Consider the following 15,666-nt stretch of genomic DNA (forward strand, 5'->3'; position numbering starts at 1 on the left):
CAGCAGCTATCTGCAGATGAGTGCAGGGCAGCCAGAGGAAGATGAAATCACATGGGGGAGCGATGAGCTGCCTATCGAAAACCTGGACAAATCCAGAGATGGTGAGACTCACCTACAGCCGTTGTATTACTCAGAGTCCAAATGCGATGCAGCATAGACATGGTTGGATTCCTTCAATTCTTCTAGATGGACCAATCATTACAGAGGAGGAGCTCACCTGTCTGCCCCTCATCAAAGTGGTCCCTGATGGTCAGTACATAGGAGCAAAGCTCAACTCAGTGGTCCGCATGATGAGAGGGCTTCTCGAGCAGAAGGTCCCACTTCAGGAGTTTGATGTAAGAATTGCATTCAACCTGCAGAACCTGTCAGCTGTTTACTCTGCATTTTACCATCATCTGTTTTTCCTGTTTCTGGCAGAACCTTCAGAATCTGGAGCCTCTGGATGACTGTTTAATAGCTCAGACTAAAGAAAACAAGAAGAAGAACCGCTACAAGAATGTTGTCCCATGTAAGTTGAGTCAACGTCAGCTGTGACCATATTCTGTAAGCCTCAATAAATGTCTCTGAACCTAAAAAAATTTTTTTTAGTTGACACCACTCGTGTTTTGCTGGGCAAAGACGGCGGCTATATCAACGCCAACTTCATCAAGATGCCAGTCAAGGATGAGGACTATATGTACATCGCCTGCCAGGGTCCCCTACCCACCACTCTGTCTGACTTTTGGCAAATGGTTCTGGAGCAGAAGTCCAACGTGATCGCCATGATGACCCGAGAAGTGGAGGGGGGTAAAGTCAAGTGTCAGCGGTACTGGCCAGACACTCCGATGACGGCAGAGATGGTGGACGACAGGTTACAGATCACGCTGATTAAAGACCAGTATTTAGACAACTTTGGCATCCGCCTAATCGAGGTCAAAGACATCCAGGTTGGTTCCCGGACTGTTTTCATGTGTTCTTATGATCGCTGACTTTTAATGACAGTATCTACAACCTCTACTTCCTCAGACTAGTGAATCCCAACTTGTAACTCATCTGAACTACACGGGGTGGCCAGACCACGGAACACCCACCCAGCCTGAGCACCTGCTCACATTTATCTCCTACATGAGGCACATCCACCGATCGGGGCCCATTATTACCCATTGCAGTGCAGGCATCGGTCGCTCGGGAACCCTCATCTGCATAGACACGGTCCTGGGCCTCATCAGTAAAGACGCCGATGTAAGTGGGCAACGTAATAAAGATGATTGTTTTCATACCGACCGGTCTAATAACCATTTCCATGTAGTTTGATATTTCAGATGTTGTGAGGAACATGAGACTTCAGAGGCATGGGATGGTTCAGACAGAGGTGGGTTTTCATTTCAGGCAAGTGTACTGCTTTATTGTGTTGATTCTGATCCTCTGGGTTTTATTTTCCTTTCAGGACCAGTATATTTTCTGCTATCAAGTGATCCTCTATGTCCTCAGATGCCTTCAAGCAGAGGAAAACATCTCAGGATAATCACACTACCATCACACTTCCATCACTTGGAAGCACAAAAGCGTTACAAATACAGAGCTGACATGGGCAAAAGTTGACAAATTACACTCCATGTTTTAAATTTCCTATAATGTCCTCTTGTAAGTAAAGAAGTTTATATTTTTATGTTTTGCTTCTTGAGTCCTTTCCCTCTTTGGCTGCTGCTGCTGCTGCTCCATTTTACTGCATTTAAGAGAACTGCTGATTGTATGTGTTGTCACCTATGAGAGACCACTTAATAATTATGAAAGTGATCAACCGATTGTTGTTGTTTTTTTAAATTTTATGTGGAACAGATTTGTACTTGTGTATTTTTAATCGTGTTTTGATGCTGGAACATGCCTTGACAGAATACTATGTCAGTATTTGCTTTGTTAACCTGTTATACAGTAATTTTTGATGCTTGATGGTAAATGATAAAATCACCACTGTATATATTCATCTCTTAAAAATTAAACTGGATACATTTTAAGGTTTCATTTGTTATGAAAACCAGAAATATTCCCTTGAATTTTTTTTGTATCACCTTTTAATATACAATTCTCTACAGTCTTTTTGTTAGCATTTGCAAGTATAAAAAGGTCTTTATGACACATATGTAATAACACTTCTTTGCTTGCTGGCTTACAAAACAACTTAAAGTTCAAAGATGGAAACTGGCATCTTGTGCATCTGTATAATGACTGATGGCTCTAGAATTAAGTCATGTAGTACTTTCATGCCCAGTATTGCAATAATGAAGCTTCTAGGCTTGAATTTGTGCTATGGCTTTCAGGACAGGCACCATTCCATCTTTCGACTTAAAGATTTTGCATTTTGCGGGTGTCAGCATTTAAGCAGCTCGTGTGCGGCGATGCAGAAAATCACAAATGAGCCTCAAACCTGATTATAGAATGTTGATATCTACACAAAATCAAAACATGGAAGCCTTTGGAAGCATGCATTCTCTGGCTATTGCTTTTTACATGTACTTGTGTAATTCTCTTCACTGTAGATATTCCTGAAATAGCACTGCTCTGCAGTAGGTGTTGACAGATGTGATGTTTTATACCTGTTTCACCACCATGTGGTGCCAAAATCTCTCACTATGGTCAAAAACAAAAAATCCATATGAAAACGCGATCATAGCTCCAAAATTTAAATAACTGGTGATCTCGTCGCTGAATTGTTGCCTATTTTAACAAAATAAAGCTTACATTGGCCAATGTGTTTGGAAGCCTGTTTTTCTGGACATTATGAAACCTCAAGATAAAATCTTGAGGTTCGTCGAAAGGTAATTCTTGTACACGCGTAGATACTTTAAAAGTAGTGGACTTAATGGTAAAATTCAATGGCTTAAAGAGAAAGCCAATGCAAAATACAATAAAGAGAAGTGAGTATTGTTTTGTATGTTCGCCAAGTCCTGATTTTCCAATGCAAATTACAACAAACAGAAGTTTGTCCTGATTTTCTAATGAAAGAATTAAATAATCTTAACAGTTGGATGGCAGAAAAATAGCATTAAAGTCCTAAAACAAACAATTTCACTATAATTGGTCTAAAATATAATCAAACACATTAGGACGCCTCAAAAGCCGCAACTTTATTGACATTTACCGAAGCGGACGTGACGTAGCCCGCACAAGAAATGACGTATGTGGAATTGAGGTTAAATGGCAGCCTACGTCTCTGCCACGCTGTTCTGATTATTTCTTTTATTTTTCCATCGCTTTTCTCTATCATACTCTTGTAATCGTATAACATCATGTCGGGAAGACAGAATAACAAATTACCGAGTAATTTGCCACAACTGCAGAATCTCATTAAACGAGATCCACAGTCTTATGTGGATGAGGTAAGTGTTGTTAACTTTTCTATGCTTTCGGGATAATAAACATGGTTTGCAATGCTTTCAGCTTTGGTGAACGGTCACTGCATTACTGTGTTCGTAATTATGTTTTCAACAGTTTCTACAACAGCACCGACATTACCAGTCCAATGTACAGATTTTCAAACTTCAACCTAATAAACCGAACAAGGAGCTGGCGGATCTGGTCATGTTTCTTGCACAGGTATGTTAGGATTTAGTGATGTGTGTATTTCTGCTCAGCCGTTGTCATCTTCCGTGTGTATCGTGCTGTGTTGAATAAAAGTGCTTCTCCTGATCTAGATTAGCCATTGTTACGTGCAGCAACTGTCTACCTTTCCACAAGAGCTGTCTGAGTTATTACTGGGTCACCACACTTTGTTGGATCCAGAATTAAGAATGGTGAGAAGATCAACGCAGCTTTTTATCTAAACACAATAATATAATTAAACATTATAAGAATGCTTCCTCTCCTTGACAGACCTTCTGCAAAGCTCTCATTCTTCTGAGGAATAAAGATCTCATCGACCCCACCAGACTCCTGGAGCTCTTCTTTGAACTTCTCAGATGTCATGACAAACTTCTCAGGAAGGTAAATGCATGTGAAGAAATATATGAAACATTGGTAACATTGCTTTGTGTGTTTAGGCATGTAGGTTCCATTGTTGCCATCCTAAACAACAGTCTTCCTCTCCACAGACGCTGTACACCCACATTGTATCAGATATCAAAAACATCAATGCTAAACACAAAAACAACAAAATGAACACGGTGTGTATTCATTTTTGAGGTTTCCTTCAACAGTTTTAAAGGCTGCCTGGGAAAGCACCTTCATGTGTCATCTGTTTTACTGTTGTGTGTTTCAGATGTTACAAAACTTCATGTACACCATGCTGAGGGACAGCAATGCCACAGCAGCAAAGATCTCTTTAGATGTAATGGTGGAACTTTATAGAAGAAACATATGGTGGGTTTAAGTTCCAAGCTGGACATCATTACATAGAAGTTCTTGTTTTCTGTTATTCCCTTTTTTTGTTCTTTCCGTCACAGGAATGATGCCAAAACCGTCAATGTCATAACCACAGCGTGTTTCTCCAAAGTGACAAAGGTAAGTCTTCTACTGGAATGCTTCTCTTACTAAAAAGAATATATATGAGACACCTTCCTTTGGTCCTGTTTAGATCCTCGTTGCAGCTCTTCAGTTCTTTCTGGGCAAAGATGAAGAGGAGAAGAATGACAGTGATTCAGATTCAGAGGCAAGTGACAAATAAGAAAGGGGTTTGACAAAAGATGTTTGAGTTGGTCTTAGCTTGTACGGAAAATAATTTAGATATAGAAATGTGGTTAAAATTGGTTGCATTGCTTCATACAGGCAGAGGGCCCAACAGCTCGAGACCTAAAGGTCAGATACTCCACCGGCAAGAAAACCAGCAAAAACAAGAAGAAGCTGGAAAAGGCCATGAAAGTCCTTGTGGTACCTCTAGTGTTACTTGTGCAGACGCACAGCTCCTAATGTTTCATTTGTGTTTCATTGAATTGAGTGTTGTTGTAAATCTTGTTGGACAGAAACACAAGAAAAAGAAGAAACCAGAAGTGTTCAACTTCTCAGCCATTCACCTCATTCATGACCCTCAAGGTTAGCCAACAGAGAATTATTCAAGCATTATTTTTCTTCTCACAGTTTTACGAATGCTAAAAGATAAATAATCTTTTTTTGTATAGATTTTGCAGAAAAACTGTTAAAACAGTTGGAGGACTCTAAAGAGCGCTTTGAGGTGAAGATCATGTTGATGGAGCTGATTTCCAGACTGGTTGGAATCCATGAGGTATGAAAGAAAATGGAATATATTAATCTGTTATGTTTCAGTAAGGAATCCTTTAAATGTGAATCATTTTTCTTTCTATTTCCAGCTCTTCCTCTTTAATTTTTATCCCTTCCTCCAGAGGTTTTTACAGCCCCACCAAAGAGGTAAAAAATGATTCAGCAATCAAAACCCTGTTTTCCCTCGGCTGATAAGACTAAACTGATTTTTTTAATTTTTTTAAGAGGTGACAAAGATTCTCCTGTGTGCCGCTCAGTCTTCCCACCAGCTCGTCCCACCAGATGTAACGTCTTAACATCTGCAAACATTATATGGGGCAGAGCTTCACCTTCATAACCGCGTTCCTGTGTTTCTTCCACTCTGCAGATCATTGAACCTGTCATCATGACCATCGCCAACAACTTTGTGACAGACAGAAACTCTGGAGAGGTCATGACTGTGGGGTAAGAAGCAGCTTTTCTTTTTCCAGAAAAGAAAAATCAATCAATCACTGGCATGATGTCAGTGATGACTTTTAAAAGCCTTCTTGTCCTCAAGGATCAATGCCATCAAGGAGGTCGCAGGACGCTGCCCGCTCGCCATCAACGAAGACTTGCTGCAGGATCTGGCCCAGTATAAGACCCACAAAGACAAGAGTGAGTGACAGTCTGGCTTTATGTCATCACTTCTAAGACATATGTTAAAATCTTCAGGTGAAATTATGCGTTTTGTGCACTGTCACCCTCAGATGTGATGATGTCTGCCAGAGGTTTGATCCAGCTGTTTCGGAGTCTTAATCCCCAGATGTTGCATAAGAAGGACAGGGTGAGCAGCGCTGAGCTGAGTCCGGATGGCCTGCTGTACTTTTAATGGTGACATTAGTGGACGTCTTGTGCTTTTTGTCTAGGGGAGACCCACAGAGGCGTCCAAAGAGGCCAAGATCAAAGATTATGGAGAGCTGGAAGCTAAAGATTACATTCCTGGAGCTGAAGTCCTGGAGGTGGAAGGGGAACATAAAGATGAGGAAGAGGCCGGTGAAGGTGAGCAGCAAACGATCTAGAATCCAGCTTGATATCACAGTGTTCAGTTTAAGGCAACAAATTCACAAATTCTTCTGTTCTATGATCGATAACAAAGCTAAAGTTCTTGATAATGTCCACCAGATGGCTGGGAGAGCGTTAGTGATGAAGACGAGGAGGAGGAGGATGACGGAGAATGGGTGGATATCCATCACTCCTCTGATGAGGACACAGGAGAAGTGGTGAGTCTTGAGGATCAGAGCATTTCCCTCTTGCTGTTGTGTTGCTTTGAGCTATTGGTTCCCTGAATTCCTGTCAGGCGGAGAAGCTTCAGAGCATTCCCATCGAGGAAAGGAAAGCTAAAGCGGCAGCGGTCAGCGGCAGCAGGCTCCTCACGCAAGACGACTTCAAGAAGATCCGCCTGGCGCAGATAGCCAAGGAGGTCGACGCTGCAGCGGGGAAGGGCCAGAAGAGGAAGATGGTGGACATGGACAACGAGGATGACAGCAGGTTAGCAAAGCTGTGGACAAACCAAAATTTGGTCTAAGGATGGTCTAAAAATCTAAGATTTGTTTTTTTATTCTCACAGAGGGGAGCTGCTGACCTTAAGGGACATTGAGAAACTGCATAAGAAACCAAAAGCAGATAAAGAAACCCGTCTGGCGACAGCGATGGTGAGAGCTCTGTCCCTTTTACACGTGGAAGCACGTGTCCAGTCCGTAAAACACGAAGGGCTCAATAATCGGGTGCACCGTTTCAGTCGGTGCATTATTAATAATGCTTGCAAACATGTCCGTGAGGTATCCTCGCATCTGTGTCAGCTCTAACTTGGAAGGTTTAAACTTTGATTTCTAGGGCTGAAATGCTGAAAGTAATTCGGGTACCAACAAATAAACGAGGAATTTCCTCTGCCTCGAGTAATCGCTTAGATTTAATTGTAAAGCTGAAAGCATGGCGCTTCAAACACGCTTACGTCACCCAGGCAAACAAAGAACACGGGGACAGTGGAAATGTTCGACTGAAGAATGGAAGAGTTAAGGGAAAGTAGCAATAAGGACGAGTTATTTCCGTTCTTCTCTAAGCAAGTTGTTATTTTTTCTATTTGCGATGACCTCTTGATCTGTCGGAGCCAGACTGGTTTAATGTCATTTGATTGTGATTGTTCTAGGCGGGACGGAGCGACCGGAAGGAATTTGTGAAGAAGCGAACCAAACTGAACCCTCACGCCAGCACCAGCAACAAGGAGAAGAGGAGGACGAAGAACTTCATGATGATGAGGCAGAGTCAGAACGTCAGAACAAAAGGCAAACGCTCCTTCAGAGACAAACAGGTAAGCTGCACCTCTTAAAAACAGGGTGGCGTTTTCTTTTTTAAACATAAGTTTATATCATATATATGATTATTTTTTGTTCTTTATTCAGATTGCCCTACGGAATGCACTCCTGAAAAAGAGGAAGCAGCACAGATAAAACACACGGACGTGCCACTTCTTTTTATTTGTCCATCAGTAATGTACATCTCTGAAATGTGACAGTACATTTCTACTCCTTAAAAATAAACATGATCAATGTCTAAACTTGTCTAGTTATGTTTTAATCTTTTAATCTAAAACCATATGTAAAACCCATGGATTCAGAGGAACTAACCATCCCATATCTGTGTAGATTCTGTGTTCTGTGCCAACTGGACTGTTTTTCTTCTCTTTTGAAGATGTTTCGCCTTCACCAGAGAGTCGTTGGCAGGGTCGTTCACCTAGTTTCAGTAGTTACTGAAACAGTAACTGAAACAAAGGTGAAAGACTCTCAGGTGACCACCCAGATCATTAGCATGCCACAGGGGCTATATATTTTCAAGCTCTGTCCCCAGCAAGTTCAGAACTGAAGAAGCCTTCTGGAAAGAAGGTGAAACGTCTTCAAAGAGAAGAAATACAGTCCAGTTGACACAGAAAATTATCTTGGATATCCATCCCAGAAAACAAATAAACATTGTATAATTGTTTTAGAAATATACCCTAATAGATTTCAATATTTGTGTAGATGTTAATGCAGATACAAATAACAGTAGAATAAATCCAATATGGTGTTATTGTGTTATTCGGATGAGACTTAATGGACCAGTAGTTAAACAGTCCAACACATCACATCTCCTGACACAGCACATTGCTTTACAGTTTAGTGCTTTTGTTTTTTGAAAGTGTCATTGTTTGGAGCAAAATATAAAATATAATAATGATACAGCACAAGATATACTGTCAGTTTCCAAAATTGCATGTTTACATGCCTGACACACAGCATCTTATTTACTTAACCTATTTCTGTGGATTTTGATGTATGTATTTTAGAATAATTAAATTTAAAGATGAATCGACATTGTTCTGAAATGCTACAACGCTGAACGTATTTTTAAATATCACTTATGTTTGGGGGGTTGGCCGACGTGCGATAGCCTATAAAACTACAATACCCATGAAGCACCCGAAGTCACAACAAACGTGCTAAATCCAAATATTCTGCTCAATGAAGCCGGCATTTTAATTGTTCCTGCGACATGAGGTATGAAAAAAAAAACACAGAAATTTATGCAGTAATTTACTAGCGCGCCGTAGCATTGTGTATCGATTTGTGTAGCAAATTTTGACGAAATAAGTCGTTAAATCACCTCTCCTTGACAGTTAGCGGTTGCTTCCGCACGATGGCTAGGCTCTCTGCTAATTGTTGTCATTGCATAAACCTAAAAGAACAGCCAGCATTACTGCGTTTGCAGACTACAGTGGTTTACTCTTTCGTGTAGTTACATTATATGTTATTTAAAAGACATCTTGTGCTTTACATTTAGAAATACGACCTGTAACTTGTGGAAATGTTTGCTAGCTTTCCTGACACCCCCCAACATCGACCTTCTAAAGTGTCGACTGTGTTTGATGTTATTTCCATCCATATCCACAGTTAAAGCTGTTTTGTTTTTGTTTTTTTTAATTATCATCTGTTATGATCTCTTAACTCACATCTAAGTTACTGACGACGTTGATACTGCTGTATCTAATATGCTGCCTGTCCATCTCTTCGTTGTGGCTACTATGTTTACATGTTTGCACACGCATTATTTTGTGTATATTGAGGCTTTGCATGAAGTAGTAGCCTGCATACTTTTTTGCTTTGGTTAAATTTGGTGTGAAAGCCGCCTTATCTAATTTAATAAATAGAATTACTTTACAGAAGGTTGGGAAAGAGCTGAGTGCACGACGACAGTATCCAGATTTGTATTGAATATTTTTTGTGCCTTTGTTTTCTCCTTTGAAAAGACCAACAATGCAATTGCAGAATATCAACATTTCACTGGATCACCACAACACGGTCCTCATAGACATTTAGGTTATTTATATCAGTAGAATCTTATACTTTTGCACGTGCGCTCGCATCTTCAGGTGCTGTGTTCCTGCTATTATATTCTAGTTTTATAGTGGGTCTTGTTTCTTATGGTAGATGTATGGGGTTTTTTTCCTCATCCAAAGGTGCACACCAGAAAATGTCTGGTGTTAAATTATTGATTGGGCCTCTGCTAAATAATACAGCATCGTAATGTTTCATCTCGAGGCAATAAAAGTGTTCTGACAGCTGCTGGAGTCCTTCATGTTGGTACCAAGTAGGAGTAGAAGCAGTGGTGAGCGCCTTTGATTACCACTGCGTAGGATGGGACTTGATGTCTCTGATCTTATAGCTGAGAGGACTAATGATGAAGGGCTGCGAGCTCAAATCTGTTCCGCTGCCAGAGACTCGGCTTTAAAGGGAGACAGTGCATCATTTGTAGGGCGTGGGAGGAGCGTGGCCCTCTGACAGGCTGCTCTCAGTATTTTTGTCACATAACCGTGAGGAGTCTTCATCAGATTCGGCTCTATTAGGTAGGACATTCCTGTTGTTTTGCTGCTGCTATATTACGTTTGTGCTGCGTTCATTTGTTTCACGTTTGGCTTCAATTGGAACTAAAGATAAAGAGGAACTAATGCTGGAGAGCCGACCGTGCTCAGCTGGCAGGTGCTGCCTCCCCTCACCAGCTTTAATTTCACTTTTCTGTTCCTTTCACTGTTCTTTCTACTGAGCTCTGACTTGTTCTTTTTTTTCTGGTTTTATCTGCCGCTGCATTAGCAAAGAGAAAACTAGCTCAAATTCTTTAACACGATGATCAATAATGAACCCAGCAATGTTGAATTGAGAAAATAAATCTGTAACTCTTGATTTGAACTCCGTCTGTAGGTGTTATTGTCTGTAGCTGACGATGGCACCGGGGGACGTGGTGCCAGAGAAGCAGCCGAAGTCCAAAGAGAAGCGAATTGGAAACAGGGCGTCAAAGGCTGAATACGAGCCCGATGGATCCTTCATCTTTGAGGCTCGTGAGGCTTGGAAAGACTTCCATAACTCCCTCAGGCATTTCTATGAAGTGGGAGAGCTCTGCGATGTTACGCTGAAAGTAGGCCACTTGTCTTTGCAGTCAGCAAAATATTCTAAAGTTTGAGAAGAGTGCTTTGTTTGATCATCACACTCTCTAAATGTTTGGTGTCCTGGATATTAAAGAGGGCCGTAGAGAGAATTATCCAAATATTATTCATGTCTGCCCCTCCAGCAGGCTACCAAAACTCTAATAGAGACTAACCTGCAAACACATACGTGGCAAAGGTGGAAACTAATTAGGATGTTCGTGTTAATCCCTGATATTGTTGGCTGAATGTGGCCGAGGCATTTAGCTTGTTATTACTCTAGAACAATATCGCTCTAAACATACATCTTGTTATTTCCCTTTTTTAGGTTGGCAGCAGGCTGATACCATGTCACAAGCTAGTGCTGGCTTGTGTCATCCCTTACTTTCGGTAAGGAACTTTAAACTTTTATGTTTAGTTGGGGCTTCTAGAGTATTTATGTGTCGATAGGACCGAACTGTGATGTTGGCCATGTTTTCCTCAGGGCGATGTTCCTGTCAGAGATGTCTGAGGCAAAGCAGGAACTAATTGTGATCAAGGACTTTGATGGTGATGCCATCCAGGACCTGGTGCAGTTTGCCTACTCCTCCAAGCTCATTTTGACTGTGGACAATGTGCAGCCGCTGCTGTACGCTGCCTGTATCCTGCAGGTGAAACCAACTCGGATTATGACGGCCAGCAGGCCAAATGCCTGGCTTTTCTCCTCTTCATTATCGTTCTTGGTTTCTCCGTGACTGTTCCAGGTGGAGCTGGTGGCGAGAGCCTGCTGTGAGTACATGAAAGCCCACTTTCACCCCACCAACTGCCTGGCGGTTCGTACTTTCGCTGAGAGCCACAACCGGGTGGACCTGATGGACATGGCCGACCGCTACGCCTGCGAGCACTTCACAGAGGTGGTGGAATGTGAGGACTTCACGTGCGTGTCACCCCAGCACCTGCGGACATTATTGTCCTCCAGTGAGCTCAACATCCACTCGGAGACGCAGGTGTATAACGCGGCAGTGAAGTGGCTGAAAGCGAACCCCCAGCACCACGAACCCTGGCTGGACCAGATCATGTCTCAGGTTAGTCCGTCCATTTCCATTTTGAGCTTGCTTTTCTGTTAGTTTTGCATTTTCAGACCTCCAGTGAGGTCAGTTGTATCTCGATCGTGCTCCTAAAGAGCTTTAGCCCCCTCTCATCCTCAGGTGCGCCTCCCTCTGCTCCCCGTGGAGTTTCTCACTGGAACGGTGGCCAAGGACGAGATGATCAAAGGTAGCCTGAGTTGTCGCGACCTCATGGATGAAGCCAGGAATTACCACCTGCACCTCAGCAACAAAGTGGTGCAGGACTTTGAGTACTCCGCTCGTACGATCCCCCGTAAACAGACAGCAGGTGGCGCCTTTATGGTGACATTCACAACATATACCCACAGATACTATGACATGATATCATGCATCTCATATATATATCATACAAGATGTATCAAACATCTTCAGGTTTTTGTGGTTTTCACCCTACAGATGTTGAGATAATGATTCTTTGTACGTCTTCAGGGGTTTTGTTTTGTGTGGGTGGCCGCGGAGGTTCTGGCGACCCCTTTCGCAGCATCGAATGCTACTCCATCACCAAGAACAGCTGGTTCTTCGGCCCTGAGATGAACAGCAGACGGCGACACGTGGGTGTGATCTCTGTAGGAGGTAAGAGCAATGTTCCCTGCAACCAAACAGGAAGTGGGAGTTTGACACTATGTATAAGTCCATACTCTGACTTGTACATAGAATTGCTTGAATCTGTTTTGATGTTCTTTCTACGCAGGTAAGATTTATGCAGTTGGGGGTCATGATGGAAATGAACACTTGGGCAACATGGAGATGTTTGACCCTCTCACCAACAAGTGGATGATGAAAGCTTCCATGAACACTAAAAGGTGCAGAAAGCTCATTGAGAGCTCTGACTAAGATACTGGATTCAGATACGGGGTCATATCAAACTTTAAGGAAAAGTGCTTTTTCAGGAGGGGGATAGCTCTGGCTGCTCTGGGTGGTCCCATCTATGCCATCGGAGGCCTGGATGACAACTCCTGCTTTAACGACGTGGAGCGTTACGACATCGAAAGCGACTCCTGGAGCGCCGTCGCTCCGATGAACACCCCCAGAGGCGGGGTGGGATCCGTGGCCCTCGGGGTAAGCCGGCAGAGCCAACCATCCAAAGGCGACTCGTGTATTTACTCCTCACTTAACTCGTTCTTCCAGAACTTTGTGTATGCTGTGGGGGGCAACGACGGCGTGGCGTCGCTGTCCAGCGTCGAGCGCTTCAACCCCCATCTGAACAAGTGGATGGAGGTCAGGGAGATGGGGCAGCGGCGGGCAGGCAATGGCGTCAGCAAACTCAACGGTTGCCTCTATGTCGTGGGTGAGAGGAGGGAAAACCTTCATCACTTCATGCTGGCGGGTCATTATTCGGTTGTAAACTGCTAAACAATGCCAATAATCCCATGTAAACATCCAGGTCACATGGCTCCTCCACACACTCACCTGAGTAACTGATTCACAGAGCCAGGATAAGATTTTTATAGCACAGTTTGAATTTTGAAGAGTCACTCAGGATTCATTAACACTTCCGTTGTGGCATTTTTCCTTCTGATTGAACGATAACGTATTAAACTATAGTCCCGGCATGAGCTGCCGGTACGTCCCAGTCCAGGTAAATTGGCCGTTAAGCCTTCTTTGTTTCTCATCCCGAAGGCGGATTTGATGACAACTCACCCCTGAGCTCCGTAGAGCGCTTTGACCCAAGAATGCACCACTGGGAGTACGTGTCCGAGCTGACCACCCCGCGCGGGGGGGTTGGGGTCGCGACCATCATGGGTAGAGTTTTCGCAGTCGGCGGCCACAACGGGAACATCTACCTGAACACAGTGGAGGCTTTCGAGCCTCGAATGAACAGGTGAGGCGACCACACACGAAGGGTTTGTTTCTGTCGTTGAGAATGAAAGAAAATGCAGCGCGTTTGAAACGACATCTTGGTTTGTGCTCTCAGGTGGGAGCTGGTGGGCTCGGTGTCTCACTGCCGGGCCGGAGCCGGCGTGGCCGTCTGTTCGTGTCACATCAGCCAGATCAGGGACGTTGGCCAGGGCTCCAGCAACGTGGCCAACTGCATGTGACCGCCGGCCCACTTAACAGCCAGGTCACATGATCACTGCACACAGGCACAGTGCACGATGCACAGGAACAGTAAGGGGGGGGGTTCTGAACAGCTCCGGGCTGATGATCCGTTTGCACACCCTGATGGACGCCGGGGAGAATTTACTGGCTTGAAGTGTACATCTGACAAAGTCTCGTTCAAGACGCCTGTCGGGCTCCTGCTGGTGTTTAATGCAATCAGTGTTGTAGTGTTTTGTACTGTATTTTCCTGGGTTTGAATGCTGTAATTTTGACCTTTCTCTGAAGGGAAGACAGGCTCTGAATTTCAGAGTCCACATTTGCATATGAATACTTGGAGCGTGCATGCAGATGGAGTCCATTACTGGCCAGTCTGACACCTTTTTAAAGGTCTCTGATTCATACTGGATCAAACAGTCAAAAACAAACATTTTCTTCTGTAAATCTGAACCACAGCTGATGAATGCGTTATTAATCCGACCGCGATGGTGTGGGACGTGTCTGTCGAAGCAGTTTCACGGTGCTTTTAGAGTCATTAGTGCTTTCCATCTGCTGCATTCACTTGCAGGAGTTACTCGCAATCAACGTTCGAACAATCACTTTAGGGCCGAGACGTCGGCGGGTCCGAGGGAATGTAACGCAAACGCACGCGGCGAAGCCTCTGCGAAACCGTGCGATCTTAACCTCGACCCCTTCAAAGCAATACGATAATCCCCTTGCGTTTTTCTACATTTCCCATCATTTTGGGGACAAGGATCGTCGTTTACAGGCACGAATCCAACGCGTGACCTTGTCGATAGCTGGACTGTCAGGATTTGGCATCGCGGACGTTTCAGGTGCGTGTTAGTTTGAGCTGAGGTTTGTGTTGCATATATTTTCTATAAGGTTCATAGGTGTACTTTTGATATTGTTCTTTCTTACTCCAATCATTGCCGTGCACTATTTTCCTAGAATAGAGGTGAAGTCTGAGATTATTTTTGTGGAGAATTTCATGTCATCTGTGTCTGAAAACTGTTATTTAACACGCCTGCCTATTCCTGATAAGCATTTTCGACAGTTGTGTTTTTCAAATGAAGCTGAAAGGGTTTAAAATTGTATATATTCAGTTTATACCAGAAAAATAAATGTATTACCGCAATTTGCTAGTAATAATACTGGTTTATCGTCTCGGTGATATAATATAAATATTGCTTCACATTTTCTTAGTAAATGAGCCAGATGCTTAATCTTTTGGAAACTTTGCTGTATTTTGTGTAATTTCATCATGATTGCTTACTTATTTTCATTGTTTGGACATGTTATTGATATAAAATAAAGTAATGTGTACATTTTACATGTTTTGTTTCATTCAGTCACAAATATCACATTCTTTCTTTGTGTATCACACCCCCGTCTGTTTAATCGGGTTACCTTCATCAATTGTCACAATTAAAGGTAAAACACCTTTTGTAACATCTTGTTAAACCAGGTTAAACTGTAGCAGATGCTATAACCTTTAATGACAGCTGAGCTGACACATGTTGTTTTTACACTTTTTTCCGGACTTTGTCGTTTCATTGTGTCAAATGTGCACAATGAAACCATAAAATAGTTTTTTCTAGTCCAGAAAATAACTTGATTGCTGTAACTGCTGGAGTAACAGCTAAACTCTAGTTGTTGGTTCTCACTCCCTCAGGTGGCTTGCTTATATAATATGTGTATATATATATATATCAAACGCATTTGTAAGGCTATTTATTTTATTTTTTTTAAGCATTAAGCACACAAAAGTCATTTCTTGGCTCTACATTGGTTTAAATTCAAGTTTTATATCGGACCTAAGCACTACCTTCATATGGTGAATGCTTTTTTTACCTAATTAAA

At 42.7% G+C, this 15,666-nt stretch overlaps 3 protein-coding genes across 12 annotated transcripts in view; all 3 read left to right on the forward strand.

Annotated features, from left to right (window-relative positions):
• Window positions 1-2,731, forward strand: part of ptpn13 (protein tyrosine phosphatase non-receptor type 13) — a 28,881-nt gene extending 26,150 nt beyond the window's left edge. For 5 of the 7 annotated variants that reach the window (XM_011604592.2, XM_011604595.2, XM_011604596.2 and 2 more), the window contains 7 exons: window positions 4-101; window positions 187-335; window positions 418-508; window positions 589-926; window positions 1,006-1,221; window positions 1,289-1,351; window positions 1,427-2,731. In XM_011604592.2, coding sequence (XP_011602894.2) covers window positions 4-101; window positions 187-335; window positions 418-508; window positions 589-926; window positions 1,006-1,221; window positions 1,289-1,351; window positions 1,427-1,504 — 1,033 coding nt within the window. In that variant the 3' untranslated portion in view covers window positions 1,505-2,731. The remainder of the gene's footprint in view (window positions 1-3; window positions 102-186; window positions 336-417; window positions 509-588; window positions 927-1,005; window positions 1,222-1,288; window positions 1,352-1,426) is intronic. The other 2 variants (XM_011604593.2, XM_011604597.2) reach the window with 1 other exon arrangement.
• Window positions 2,732-3,129: 398 nt separating this feature from the next.
• On the forward strand, window positions 3,130-7,765 carry sdad1 (SDA1 domain containing 1). The gene is made up of 22 exons (XM_011604598.2): window positions 3,130-3,356; window positions 3,469-3,573; window positions 3,672-3,770; window positions 3,850-3,960; window positions 4,068-4,139; window positions 4,235-4,335; window positions 4,419-4,476; window positions 4,550-4,624; window positions 4,741-4,842; window positions 4,935-5,004; window positions 5,091-5,194; window positions 5,280-5,337; window positions 5,416-5,474; window positions 5,558-5,634; window positions 5,729-5,826; window positions 5,919-5,995; window positions 6,078-6,210; window positions 6,334-6,431; window positions 6,509-6,699; window positions 6,779-6,863; window positions 7,358-7,519; window positions 7,611-7,765. The coding sequence occupies exons 1-22, from the start codon at window positions 3,267-3,269 to the stop codon at window positions 7,656-7,658; spliced, it is 2,073 nt and encodes a 690-aa protein (XP_011602900.1). The 5' UTR covers window positions 3,130-3,266; the 3' UTR covers window positions 7,659-7,765.
• An 870-nt stretch (window positions 7,766-8,635) lies between these two features.
• klhl8 (kelch-like family member 8) lies at window positions 8,636-15,148 on the forward strand. 4 transcript variants are annotated; one of them, XM_003965218.3, is made up of 12 exons: window positions 8,636-8,741; window positions 10,440-10,653; window positions 10,989-11,050; window positions 11,145-11,310; window positions 11,404-11,724; window positions 11,848-12,007; window positions 12,196-12,339; window positions 12,458-12,569; window positions 12,657-12,825; window positions 12,895-13,054; window positions 13,387-13,588; window positions 13,682-15,148. In XM_003965218.3, the coding sequence occupies exons 2-12, from the start codon at window positions 10,462-10,464 to the stop codon at window positions 13,803-13,805; spliced, it is 1,812 nt and encodes a 603-aa protein (XP_003965267.1). In that variant the 5' UTR covers window positions 8,636-8,741; window positions 10,440-10,461; the 3' UTR covers window positions 13,806-15,148. The 4 variants fall into 4 exon arrangements, with proteins under 4 accessions (XP_003965267.1, XP_011602902.1, XP_011602901.1 ...); XM_011604600.2 differs by having other exon boundaries at window positions 11,848-11,914; XM_011604599.2 differs by having other exon boundaries at window positions 11,848-12,034; window positions 13,682-15,147.
• The last annotated feature ends 518 nt before the right edge of the window (window positions 15,149-15,666 follow it).

Source organism: Takifugu rubripes, chromosome 6 (assembly GCF_901000725.2).
Source record: "Takifugu rubripes chromosome 6, fTakRub1.2, whole genome shotgun sequence".
Classification (NCBI taxonomy): domain Eukaryota; kingdom Metazoa; phylum Chordata; class Actinopteri; order Tetraodontiformes; family Tetraodontidae; genus Takifugu; species Takifugu rubripes.